We start from the raw sequence: 14,522 nt of genomic DNA on the forward strand, positions 1-14,522 counted from the left end.
AAGAGCTTAAGTGTAGGTTGGCAGTGTTGAGAAGAGCACAGAACTTGAGGAAAAGAAGGAAAAAGAAGGAACATTCAAGGGCAGCCTTCTTTAGGAATCCTTTAATTTTGTGAAGACCTTATTTGGTAAGGAGAAATCTGGGAGTTTAAAAGTTGGAAAGAGGGAATTAGAGGAGCATTTCAATGACGTGTACACTGATAAGGATAAAGCAAATGAGCTAGAGTTGCCACAAGATATTCCACCACTAGGTGAAATAGAGCAGCAAATGGAGGTCAGCCAAATGGAGTGAGGTTCAAGATGTAGGGCATCATGCAAAGGCAGGTTCTGCTCCAGGGCCTAATGGTGTGCCGTATTGTGTGTACAAGTATGCACCTTAGGGCTTGAAGTTTTTGTGGAAGTTGATGGTCATAGTTTGGAAGAAAGGGAGTGGAGAAGAGCAGGTGGTATCCTTATCCCTAAGGAGAAAGATGCTGTAGGTATAGAACAGTTTTGGCCTAAAAGTTTTCTTAATGTGGAGAGTAAGATTTTTTAAATTAGTAAAACTGTACAGGAACATTTTTAGATGGAACTAATAGTAATTTTCTCTTGAAATAGGCAAAGAATGTTTTGTTGTCTACAGTGACAATAAAATGCATTCTGTTAAATTGCTATCACTTTACCAATGGTCATATGTTTTCTATGTGGACTTTCTCCTTAAAAGAATGCATTTCTCCATGATAAATTGTAGTTTCCTCTTTGTGTAATCTTAACTCTTCACTTCATGCTGAAGTTCACTTCCTCACCGCACCAGTTCAGTTTTATCCATTGACAGAACAGGTCTGGTGATGATAGACACCAGAAGAACAAAGTATTAAATCCATCTAAAACTGTTTTACAACAAGTCTTCACATAGAGTAAATGGCCAAACCTATATCCTACCATTTTTAATGTTATTTAAGGTAAACTTTTATAAAATACATGTTTGATGGCAAAATCAGAAATATGTTATTCTTCATTTCATACGACTCTGAAAAACTGAGCTAAGAATTTTTATTGAAATATCAGTGGACTTCAGTTTTAACCATAGTTTAAACCTTAATGTTTGATTTCAAACAGAAGACTATATTCTTAAATACACACTGTAGTTGTTAATGTAAGCCTCTTGAATTTTGTAAGCCCTCTCGATTCCATTGTTATTTTTTGACTTATTCTAGCATCCTGAACCAAGTGAAGGAACCTGAAGCAGCCATCTTAACAAAGAAAATTCTCCATTGTAGTTAATATCTATAGTTTTACATATGCTCTACAGGATAAAAAATGCCCGTACTGGAGCATTTTATTAAATGAATGTGAGTTAGATAGTGAGTGAGTGAGAGTGGTAGCCTTTTCCATGATGTGATTTGCATCTAAATATTGTCTGATTAATCATTTCAAGTGTTGAAACACAACACATCACAATGAAAACAGACTAAATCTAATTTGTGTATAAATGTTAATGGTAAAAAATGTAGCTGAGTAACTAATAGATTTATTTCCTCAGAAATAGACTTGTTCAGCCTATGAATAAAAAACATCAGCAGTTAAAAAAGTCTAGTTCAAATATATCAAATGGTTATTTACACAATATATTACAAGATATACAATGATATTATTCAGTGTAAACTCTGCTCCACATTTTAACCTTTGTGTGTGAGGAGAGGAACTGCTGTCTGCTCTAAATCACAGGTTGGATAATTTTGTCCATCTCATGATACATGATGGATCCACTTGCCCAACACGAGTCTGCCATAAGCAATGACGCTGCAAAAAGCTGTTCCTTATTCTGCACTAAGAGGGCTTCTGCTGATAGGTTCGGTTACAAATTTACTGATCAAAAGAATGGGATTAACAAGTCCATTCACACCACTTGCTTTGATATTTATTCAAGAAAGCATTCCTGTTTATTTAGACCTATATTTGCTGTATAAATAAATATTAGAGCTTAATACAATTAAAATTACTTCATTTGAATGAAACATTCTTATTTGTAAAGTAAACTGAAATATAAATATTTAAGTTGCTTGTTACCACCTGAAGCAAAATGTTGAGTATATTTATAGCTATATCTGGAAGAACCAATTAATTTTAATACCAATGTCAGGTTTTAAAAACTGATTTATAATTTCTGGAATTCAATAAACTGTCAAGCAGACTGAATGGTTAAAGGATTTAAATGCTAATAACAAGAAAAGACTACAGAACATTTGCTCTGGCATTCACAAAAACTGACATTCTGAATTTGTGATGCATTATTCACTTACTCCTAAGTGCTCTGGTTACTAGAACTGGGAAGTGGCAGTCTGCAGTACTTTTCTACCACAAAATTGTTATTGTTATTATTAGTTATTATTATTATTATTAGTAGTAGTAGTAGTAGTAGTAAGAAATTCAGATAAAAATATCAGTATGTTTTCCTGCAATTAACCATCAATTAACCATTGATAATCTGCATTTATTGGGGACTATTTTGTCATACAATACCCCTACAGCCCAACTCTCTGCCATTAATATATTGAAACAAAAATCATGACCATTCCTTAGATGAATAAATAGAAAGATCATTAAATAATATTTCAAACATATAGCGGTGTATACGTTTTATTTAATGTATTCATGTAGCGTTCATATGTACCCTTCTGGTTTCATTTACCACCAGTATGAAAGATTCAGTCATGAGAAGCTTATATAAAATAGACCTATTTATGTTTCATATTGAAACACTGTGTTTAATATGTGACTTTTTTATATATTCACCATTTAATTATAGGCAAATTTTAGTCGAAATAATCACACTATAAATAGCATAGTTGTGTTAATAGTTTTATTTTAATAAAAACAAAACAAAACAAAACAAAAAACTTCAAGGCAGACACCTGCCAGACGCTTTTGAACTGCGAAATTCTCTTGGCATGTGGACCCTCTGGAGCTGGCTGTTTATCTGTTCCGTGCTCGAAAATAACGAAACGTTGTATTCGTAAAAATGTCTGAGGTAAACACAACGTCTGCAACGTCCCCATGGGGGGAGTCTAGAGTCTCTCACTAATCAACGATGAGATGCGTCTCGTTACGAAACGTCACATGATCGCGCGGCCGATATTAAATTATGGCGAGAGAGAGAGAGAGAGAGAGAGTCCACGAACCTGGGGAAATTATCAGTCTTTTCACTCTTAAACTCGGGCTGTTGTGAACATGGCGAGACTGGAGGCGGCTCTCGCGTTGATGTTTGTGGTGTTATCGGTGACAACAGACTGCAAGAAATGTAAGTATAGGTTTTCTTTGACTAATCACACGCTGATGTTTCCCTGCAGTCATTTATGCGTTCAAAATTTTTATGAATTTTATGGTAATTAATTTCTAATATGTGAATATTAACTTCTATATTCCTTCCAGAACATTTTGTGTGCGTAAATTAACGTGCTTCTAACCCCTGTGTGTATTAACCTCTGTATCTCTTTCTAAACCTTATATATCCGTATAAATTAAACATATCCATATACATCAATCAATCAATTAATCAATCAAATATGTACAACTGTTTAAAACACGTGTATCCTTGTATTAGCTTTTGTAACTCCTGTTGTAACCGGTATATTCATATATTAACTTTCATATTGGTTTGTAAACTGTGTATTAACTGTTATAATTCCTATATATCTGTTAATTCTGTGTCTGAGTGTTAAACCATATAATCTATTTCTCTGTTTTAACTTCTATATCTGTTATAAACTCTGTATATCTGTTTATTAATCTGTGTGGACGCTGAATTGTTCTCTCCTGTTGTTTTCGTGTCCTGTTCTTGCGCGCGAGGCACGCGGATTTAGTCCCATGAACTCAATTAACCACGTCAACGTTAAGCGCGCGCTTCGGCAAAACAGATCCCGTGAAGAATATTTGATATTTTTGTCTGTATGTTGCACTACGTTGTGCGCGCTGTGGGCTCCGCGCCCTGCGTCCATTCTGTTCCGTTTCGTTTATAGTGATAGGCTAATTATGTAAACGGATTAGGATTCAAATCAGGACTGAACTAAAATAATTAAACAATTTCCGAGATATGATTTAAAATTTTGTGGCGCGTGTTTATTACACGGAAATATGAGTGTTTTTCATAGTAGGCTTAATCTGACGTCTCTTCTATGAGTTATGAAATAGATCCTAGAGACATACGTCAAAAAGTGAAGAGAACTGAAATAGTATCAGAAACAACAAGCTTCTAGTTGACAAAAATCCATCATGAATCTTTGTGCGTTGATATATTTTAATTAAAAAGAAAGAAAGAGAGAGAGAGAGAGAGAGAGAGAGAGAGAGAGAGAGAGAGAGAAAGAATTCGAATATATTAAAAATGCAGTTGAGAAGAAAACTGAATTTAATTTTAACTTAAAGTTCTAAGCGGTCGCATTTTAGAATATAATTTTGGCGATATAATCTTTCACTGCTTTTATAAACAGACCCAAAATAAAAACAGCATTAATTAAAACATTTCATCAAACAACTGATTATAATGACGGAAAAACAAAGTCACATAGAACCATCCAATAATTAAATAACACATACGTCAAGAGAAACATTCAGAAGATGTTTATGGATGTGACTGACGCCTGGGAAACATCGTTTAGAGAACAAGTGTCATATAAATTGTAAATAATACACAACTAATGTTAGGGCAGTTCATCAGATATCTATCTAATTTAAGCAAATCTCTCTCTCTCTCTCTCTCTCTCTCTCTCTCTCTCTCTCTCTCTCTCTCTCTCTCTCTCTCAGCTTATGGAGACATGTTTCCTCACAAGCACAAAGCTCCGTCTTCCTTCCAGATTCCCAGTTGGGAGCCGGACACAAACTCCTGGGACGAGTCTCTTTACCCTCCTTTCACGGTCGATCTCGGGCGCAGGCACGGTAAGGCCATATGGTTGAACAATTAACGGTCCTGAAAACGGAATCTGCCCAATTTAAATCCTCCCACCCCTCTTTCTTTCGTTCTTTCTCTCACCTCAGGTAAAGCGCGCGTGCGCCTCACAAGTGACAATCCCGCTATGAAAGGCTCAAACATCACGTTCAGCGCGCGGCTCGAGTTTCCCTCGTGCCAGAGAGAGGACGCACGGGGAGAACTGGTCTACGACCCGCAGTGTAAGGACGCGGCCACCGAGGCCTCGGGTAAGGCTTGCCAAATAATATCAGCTCAGTGGTGGTCCTTTAGGGGTCCTGACCACTCAAGAACATGCTAACAAGTTACACAGAACAACAGGTGGACTACAACATACTATGATTTGGAAGCTGATAAAAACACAAAGAATTTAAAAGCAGAGTTCATTTAAAAGTTATGGACAGACACAGGTGTTCAAACAAAATGAACTTATTTATACTACTGCTGACACATTTGCTACTTCTAGAATATTACAGCCTGTGTAAAAGGAGTGAAATACCTAAAATGTCTTTATATCTAGTTCATTCATTCATTCATTCATTCATTCATTCATTCATTGTCTATAACCAACTGTCCATTACAGGGACACCGTAAATCTTTAGCCTATACACAGAATCACTATGTGCAAGATGGGGACACACCATGGATAGGGCACCAGTCCATCGAAGGGCACCACACGTTCTCACATTCACTCAAACATTCACACCTATGGGCACTTTTTCATGGCCAGTTCACCTACCAGCGTGTGTTATTGGACTTTGGGGGTAACCAGAGCACCTGGACAAAACCCATACAGACACAGGGAGAACACATGTAGTTAACTTAATTATACACACGTGCATAAATACTCATCCAGCCACCACAGTTATCGATAAAGCCCCCCAAAAATATTGTCCCTGTTAAACATTCATTCATTGTCTGTAACTGCTTATGCAATTCAGGATTGCGGTGGGTCCGGAGTCTACCCGGAATCACTGGGCACAAGGCAGGAACACCCTGAAGGGGGCACCAGTTCTTTGCAGGGTGACACACACTCTCACAATCACTCAGACATTTTTGAGTCGCCAATCCACCTACCAACGTGTGTTTTTGGCCAGTGGGAGGAAACCGGAGCACCCGGAGGAAATCCACGTGGGGAGAACACACCAAACTCCTCACAGATAGTCACCCGGAGCGGGACTTGAACCCACAAGCTCCAGGTCCCTGAAGTTTTGTGACTGTGACACTACCTGCTGCTCCACTGTGCCTCCCCACTGTTAAACAGAACTGCATATTTGTTATTTCCAAGACAAAAATCCCTTCATGTTTAAGCTACAACTTTTAGCTCTTCACATTCATTTATTACTTGTGGCTCTATTAATAATGAATTAGTCCTTGCTTCTATCTCCAGCCACCCCTCTGCTTCTGGCCTACCCCACCCTGCAAGTTGATGAACAGGTGCCTGGCTGTCTGAATTCGCCTGTATGAGACACTCCAGTTTAAAATTGGAATTGCTAAGCCATGATACTGACTGCTTATTATGAACATGATATGTCTTCTACCGTGTTTCCCCGATAGTAAGACACCCCCGATAGTAAGACGCAGTGTGGGTTTTAGGGGGGTCGGCTAATGTAAGACGTACCCCGAAAGTAAGACATAGTAAACTGTACGTTGGAAAAATATAAGCCATAGTACCGGTACCTTTTGCTGCATTAACTGCGGGATGCGGAATGATCTGGAGCGGAATGAGCGGAGGGATGTGGAGGCCGCGGGAGCAGCAGTAATGTTTTCCGTGGTCCAACACCCAGCCTCAGTGCCCTCGTGCAGCCGCTGGTGGCCGCTCTGATTGGCATGGCCATGGAATAAATCTGTTTTATCTTCCAGTATAACATATTCAAACTGTTCGTTCTTACCGTTTTTCATTGTTTTACATGTTATACATGGAAATACCGTCATGATACAGTTGTAACAAGACATTCTTGGCACTTGCTTTTATAAAACTGTTTTATGGTGAATACCATACTGTTCAGGTTGTTAATAAATGTTAATTTTATGGTTAAAACAAAAATCGACATTTTTTACCAATATAAGACATACCCCGAAAGTAAGACATAGTGGGACTTTCGGGGGTAAAAAGAATGTAAGACACTGTCTTACTTTCGGGGAAACACGGTAGCACATAAACATTCATTCATTCATTATCTGTAACCACTTATCCAGTTCAGGGTCGCGGTGGGTCCAGAGCCTACCTGGAATCATTGGGCGCAAGACAGGAATACACCCTGGAGGGGGCGCCAGTCCTTCACAGGGCAACACAGACACACATACACTCTTGAGTCACCAATCCACCTACCAACTTGTGTTTTTGGATTGTGGGAGGAAACCAGAGCACCCGGAGGAAACCCACGCGGACACGGGGAGAACACACCAACTCCTCACAGACAGTCACCCGGAGCAGGAATCAAACCCACAACCTCCAGGCCCCTGGAGTGACTGCGACACTACCTGCTGCACCACCATGCCACCCAGCAAATAAACAGCACCAGGTTAACAAAGTCAAACACTCCAAAGGTTAAACCCAACAATATTGTGGACTTCAAAATGTGTATATGTACACTGTGTATTACCCCTGTATCACAACAATGATCTGTCTAAATTCATTTCTGACTCTGTGTTTTTCCTGAATAAATCTAAATGCTTCTCTTATGGGTTCAGCTAATGGACAGGTGCAGTCTGTGTATGTTTTTAACTGGACCTCCTGGGTGGATGATTATGGTTTTGGGAAGTGCACTGATCCGAAGCAATGTAACGTGTTCCCTGACGGCAAGCCATTCCCTCAACACAGCGACTGGAGACGCAGGAACTATGTCTATGTATGGCATACTATGGGTAAGGGCTGCAATGCTGTGTTTTTCTTACGACATCTCATAAGTCTTTCACATTATCTACATTTATGATCCATAATCTCTTCTAACTAGCTGTTTTCTTTCAATTTCTCAGGTCAGTATTTTGAAACATGTGATGGCTCTTCCTCCAGTCTGACACTCAATACCACTAATTGGACAATTGGAGCTGATGTGATGGAAGTCATGGTGTACCGTAAGCAAGAGCGCAGGAAGTATAGCCCCCTCTCTACTGATAGCACTGTGTTCTTTATCACAGGTCAGTGGCTCGAAACAGTCCTATAAAGACATTAATAATCAGTGAACCACATTAATTGCATCTCACTCACAATGGGTGTGAGTGAGATGCTGAACTCACTCAATTATTCTCTGTTTTTACTGTTAACAACCTTCGGTGTTCCAGGCATTTCGTTTGCTTAATTAGGATCTACCTTAAAAAACTGTCTTCAGATGTAATCCATTATCACTTGTACATTTTCCATCATCGTAATCAGTGGAGTCATTGTATCAATGCAAAAGGCACAGCTGGAAACTCAAATGTGTGCTCTCTCTCTCTTCACACACAGATTATATCCCTCTGGCTGTGAATATTTCACAGAAGGAAGGCGTAAATATCACAGAGAGAAATGTCTTTTATAAGGGGTTCAACATCATCTTTAAAGTACAGATTCATGACCCAAGCAACTACCTGAAGACAGCGGCTGCGGTTGATTTTATATGGGACTTCAGGGATGGAAACCATTTGGTCACCCACAGCAAAGTGGCAACCCATGCCTACAGCACACTAGGCAACTTCACAGTGAAGCTGTTAGTGCAGGCAGCCTTCCACATACCATGTCCTCCACCCACAACTCCAACCATGCACTCCACACAGCCATACACTACAGGTAAAATATACACACAACATACTCATAAACTATATTATATATTGTATTATATTATCAGTTACATTGCTAATTAATAAATTTAAAAAATAAATAAATAAATAACTTGTTGGTCTTGGAATTGTTGGGCTGTGAATGCAAACTGTTTTCTTGTTTTTTCATGAAAAGCTCATGCCACCACTGCGACACTCGAAACCACCAAGGGTGAGATGCAAATCATATGACTGATGACTTAGCATTACTGCTAAATTGGGTTGAAAATATCAGAAGTATGGTGAAATTCATTATCGTTCTTTCACATTTCAGCTCCAGTTGTCACCACTCCATCCGCTACCACTGCCCAGAATTCATCGGAGACAACTCCTGTCACTTCAACTGAGCCTTTCCCTACTGACCCTGAGGTGACCACTAGTAGCGATCCAGGGGTTAACTTCACCAGTGCTGAACCCACACTGCTGCCCTTTCTGCAACACACACACTTCACAGAATCTGAGTGTTTTCGTTACATATATGGAACGTTTGAAGGCCAGATTAACATAATTGGTAAGTGGCACCATGTGGTATTTATCTTGTTTGTTATTCATACTTTAAAACATATGCATTCATTTATTATAATTCTAGGAAAAATGCATTTAATTGTTTTAAAATCAAAAGAGCAGTTAAGAATAGCACTGATTTATTTTGAGGGAATAAAGTAAAGAGAGCTTCAACTATTTTTTTTCAGTATTAAGTGTGGGGTGCTAGACTTTTTCCTTTGCTACAGGCTACGTTTCTATAGCATGCTTTTTGTTATTCTAACAATCTACATGGATATTTTTCTCATGATGCATGCACATCCAGTGACGTTTATCGCTGTGCTATGCCATCGTCTGTTTTTTAACTTGATTTGCAACATTGTCTTGAGTTTTAAACTATGTATTTGCAAGTACATATCTTTTCACTTGGCTATGTTGAACAATATTTGAAGAGTAAAGTCTCAGCACACGGTAGCTACTGCAACAACTTTTATTACAGATTGTCATTTTGAAGTTTTGTTACAGTTTTCACAGCTTGTACTTTACTGATTACTGATATTAGAAACTCTTAGATCCACCTCAAAATTGGTATTATCAAGCCCCATATGTAACAATCATCTTTTCCTCCCAGCCAAATTGGGCTATGACCTACCCCTAAAATCACTGTTTGACAACATATTAAAAACCTCTCCTAAATCCAAAGGGTTAATCTCAAGGATAAATGACATTATAACCTCACTTAAAAACATATCCTAAACAACAATTAAAGAAGATTGGAAAAGAGAACAAGGACTGATTATAGAGGAGGATTCTTGGAAGAACAAGTTATAGAGAGTTAATAATAGTATTTCCTGTGCAAAATTAGGAATAATACAATTTAAAATTTTACATTGTGCACATTTGTCTAAGGTAAGGTTAGCCAAAATGTATTCCAATATTGATCCTCATTCTAATTGATGTCATAACACCCCAGCTAGTTTGACATCACATGTTCTGGTAAGCCACTTTTTTAGCTTACAATTTTTCACATCTTTCAGAGTCTCTTGATTTTCAGCTTAACCCATTAACTGCTATATTCAGCATTTCGGACTGCAAAGCGTTAAAGAGTCATAAAAATAGCATCGCCTTTACAACTCTACTTGCTTGCAGAAGGATTCTACTCCACTGGAAATCACAACATCCTTCTAAAGCTTCTATGTGGCCAGTGATCTGTTATGACTCATACAACTGGAAAAAATATTCATTCATTCATTCATATTCTCTAGAAGGAGAGGTGAACATTTTTAAGATCTCATTATAGAACTGTCTCAAATAAAAAAACAGAATGTAAATCCTGGAAATGAAACACAATTTTAAAATATGCAATTATAGTAGAATAAGGTACAGTTATGTTCCCTAACTAATGGTACTGAATATGTACCACAACAGTGACAGTTTTTCAGACTGTGTATTAGAAATTACAATTGACATTTAAAAATAAATATTAATAATAAATAAATATGAAGCATTAATATGCTATGTTCACATTTGCTAACAAAAAATTTGCCATCCTTGAACCGTTGAAACTCTAACTTGTAGTTTTGTATACAATAATAGAACAAAATGATGCATGTGTTTTTGCAGCACTTTTTCCTTGGTGATACTCATTTCTTGCTTGCCAATTTCAAACTACTTAATTTTTAGGTTTCATTTTTATTAAATTAAATAACAACTGTCCTTATTAATACTGCCCAACAGTTACCATACAATGACAAAAATGAATGTTTAAAATTTGGGCTATACATTTTACAAAATTAATCAATTAATTAAAAAATGTTTACAAATAAATCTCACCATAGTCTTTTGGTGTATTGACTCAGAGCCTCATCCTATTCTGCACAACTTGCCACCTCTTATTGTGGAAGTGACTGCTGCAAAGGTGAACAACAACACTGTGAACTTTGTGGTGAGGTGTTCAGACAGGTGAGCAGCTCTCACACACATCTTATAATTATACACATAATATTTAAAAAAGAAAACACCTACCATTTTGGAAAAAATTCATAGTGTTTGTTCTTTTTTTTTTTTGGAAGATAACAATAGAGCACTTGACACATGTTCATGTACATGTTCATGTTTCAAATGTTTTGATGTTTTTATCATTCACCTCGAATAACATATTTATCATCGTCTACTTGCTCCAGTGTCCCTACTGCAGCCTGCACCACCGTGGCTGACTCTACCTGTCGCCAGGTGAAGAGCATTTTGTGTGATGATGTGCAACCATCTGCTGAAGATTGCCAGGTCAGTCTGAAGCGCACATTCCAAGAACCAGGTACCTACTGTGTCAACATCACTCTGGGAATGTCTGGTGGCCTGGCACTTGCTACCACCACCGTAACCGTTGGTGACCACCCTGATAAAGGTATGTAATGGGATTTGTCAAACTTTATGAAAGACCACTGTGTTAAAAAGCAAAGGCATTTTTTACACACATACTGAATGGTACCAACAACAGCAGAAGCTGAAACAATGTTATATTTTCTGACGGATTAAAATGGCACCAAATCTCGGCAATTATTTAAAAAACATAGTTAAATTTTCTTCTAAAGTTGTGCACAAGATAGTTATATACAGACACCTCTGCTCTAATTGTGTTGTTTTGGTGTTTCTTTTAAGCACTTCTATTCATATGAATGTGCAATTACTGTTTATTTGCTATTTTTAAAATTCAACATGATAAAGTCATCAAATAAATAAACCGTTGAAAAGCCTGTTAATTTTCCTTTTAAACGGTGCCACATCTGTAAGGAACATGCATTTGTGGGATGAGCAGTAGAGCTGAGTATGTGGGTTGTGCCCATGAAAAATTTGCCAAATCCTCTCTGCCAATGCCAAACGGCTTATTCTGCCACTGAATCGTTTGGTGTTTTGTGACTGGATGATTGAAGTTTGAAGGAACAAGACGTTTGGCAATATAACAATTTATTAATTAAACAAACAGGAGCCTCAGTGGCGTGTGGAAGAACCATACACAGCCACAACAGTCTAGCACCTCCTCCTCAAATTTACTTACTTTTTGTGCTATGTTTAGAAACCGTGTACTGGAAACTGCAGAAATTAGAGGATGTGTTAACGTATTTCTCTTAAAAATGAAAAAAGATGTCATTTGACCAGGGGTAAATCATTTCTAGATGCAAACAACTGCTACAAGGAGTTCCATACAATCAGTTTATAGACTTCATCAAAATTGCAAACTGTATAGCCTTAAACAACTGAACACTTTATAGAATATTTGCAATTTTTTTGGCCTCTGGTTTTGGTTTGAAATAATCACTGAACCTAACAAGTACATGGAAATTTCAGCAGATTTTAAATCCGGTCTTTTTCTCTTCTAGGCTTGACTAAATCTCCTCGTGTGGCTGAGATGGTGCTGTCCTCCACTGCTGTGATAGTGGCCATATTTGCCTTCATCGCATTTATGGTGTACAAGTACGTAAAACATGCGAAGGGGTAGACCTCAAACGAGATCCTCTATTAATCTGCATTAATGTTTATCCAAATGTAATACCAAGTTATTTCATTCATTAAAAGCAGTTTAACATGGTCATTGTTTTCTCATGAGCTGATTTTGAAATTTGAATTCCAGTCTCAATTTTGCCATAGACTCGTTTTAAAGGGCAGACAGGTATGTTCACCAATATCTTTTTTCCTCTCTCCTTTCAAAGACGCTACAAGGTGTACCGTCTAGTAAGATGCTCTTCGCTACAGAATGCTGAAGGCAGCCATGGTGTCAGCAGTCCTATGAGCAAACTGAGAGCAGCCCTGTTCCCAGTAAACGAGGAGAGAAGTCGCCTGCTGGACAGACATTTGTAAACTCAGAATGATGCCTGATGCACGCTGTATGGAGGGAGTATATATGCATGATTTCTGCTTTCAGTGGAGAGAAGAAAAAAAAAAATCTGAGAAACAATTATATTCAGAGTATGAACCTGCTATCTAACAACTAAAAACAGTTTTAAAGTTATTAAATTTTTATGGAGGGCTGGAAAGTGTAAAAAGTCATGAAATGTTTTAGGGATTTTTTTTTTTTTTTTAAACGGCATGTTTGCTCTAAAGGCTCTAAAATCTAAGATTAATAATTTGCTGTCTTGCGGTTTTGTACTATGCCGTATTAATGAACTGATTTAAAAATTGCACTACTGTTTGAAGTGAAAGTAAAATTATATACAGTATATATACACATACATAAATTGCCTATTAACTTTTGAGAATGTTTACAGGACCCAGAATTCAAATGTGACTAACTTACTATAATAAATTATATATACACACACACTTAATTTGTCAAGGCTCTTGACTCTGCATTTTTCACCCCTATTCAGACAGAACCAGTTTGTGTATTTTATAAAATTCAAATGTGTTTTTACCTAATATGCCTTCTACTGACTAACAGTTGTAAACATTAACTTGTGTATTAATCATGAGGCAGAAGTTTGTATTTATAAAAAACACCCCAGCAAAAGACAGGACTCCAGTTAGCTGTATATTTTAAAAGTCTGTGCTAGACATTGACTAGTAATTAGCACACAATACCAAATGCCCCAAGTAGATCAAAAATGCAATGAAATTTAATTGCTCAGGATGTATACACCTGTACACCATTGTTTTTTCACAGAATACTTGTTTTTTTTAATCCAGATGTTGCCTTGAGGTATTCTGCCAACAGACTGGCACCTTGTAATTGTTAAACCAGACAAACAGACAAGGCAGAAATCACATTAGAATTATATTTTAAAACTACATCTGAAGCCTTGAATTTCACTGTTGTACAGCAGTGAGTAGTGAAACAAGACAAACTAAATTGCAGGGGCCAGAGTCTCCAACTTTATTTTATAATCTTGTTTTAACCCCCGACTAAACCAAGTTATTTTTATTTATGAATTGCACTCAGACCATTCAACTTAGCAGAATAGCATCATGGAGCACAGAAAATGCACTGGTACTAGCAGTGACTACAATACAAACTTGTCAGTAAATAAAGAGCCACCAACAGTTGCTAGGAGCCATGTTGACTTTTTAATTCATTTTTCAGAGGCATTTGACAAGTGGAGGTGTGTGAGGGCACACGAGCACGGTCGGAGGGTTTGCTGCTTATCATGCTGAAATCAGACCACTTTCCTCAAACTCCACATCACATTCCCACTGAAACACGACTCACCACACAACACAGCCAAGAAATCAGATCAGATCCCAGTTGAAAGAGAAGGAGGGAAAAAAAAAAAAGAAAACTAAATGTAGCATCCTTTAAGATATAAGAATAGGG

At 37.6% G+C, this 14,522-nt stretch overlaps 1 protein-coding gene across 1 annotated transcript; it reads left to right on the forward strand.

The window, feature by feature from the left end:
• The first annotated feature begins 3,155 nt into the window (after positions 1–3,155).
• gpnmb (glycoprotein (transmembrane) nmb) lies at positions 3,156–13,492 on the forward strand. Its single transcript, XM_066675733.1, has 12 exons — positions 3,156–3,277; positions 4,777–4,908; positions 5,008–5,166; positions 7,631–7,804; positions 7,916–8,077; positions 8,385–8,705; positions 8,871–8,906; positions 9,009–9,245; positions 11,077–11,179; positions 11,401–11,621; positions 12,595–12,688; positions 12,925–13,492. Exons 1-12 carry the CDS (start codon positions 3,208–3,210, stop codon positions 13,070–13,072), a joined length of 1,857 nt encoding a protein of 618 aa, XP_066531830.1. The 5' UTR covers positions 3,156–3,207; the 3' UTR covers positions 13,073–13,492.
• Positions 13,493–14,522: the final 1,030 nt, after the last annotated feature.

Source organism: Hoplias malabaricus, chromosome 6, assembly GCF_029633855.1.
Source record: "Hoplias malabaricus isolate fHopMal1 chromosome 6, fHopMal1.hap1, whole genome shotgun sequence".
NCBI classification, from domain to species: Eukaryota; Metazoa; Chordata; class Actinopteri; order Characiformes; family Erythrinidae; genus Hoplias; species Hoplias malabaricus.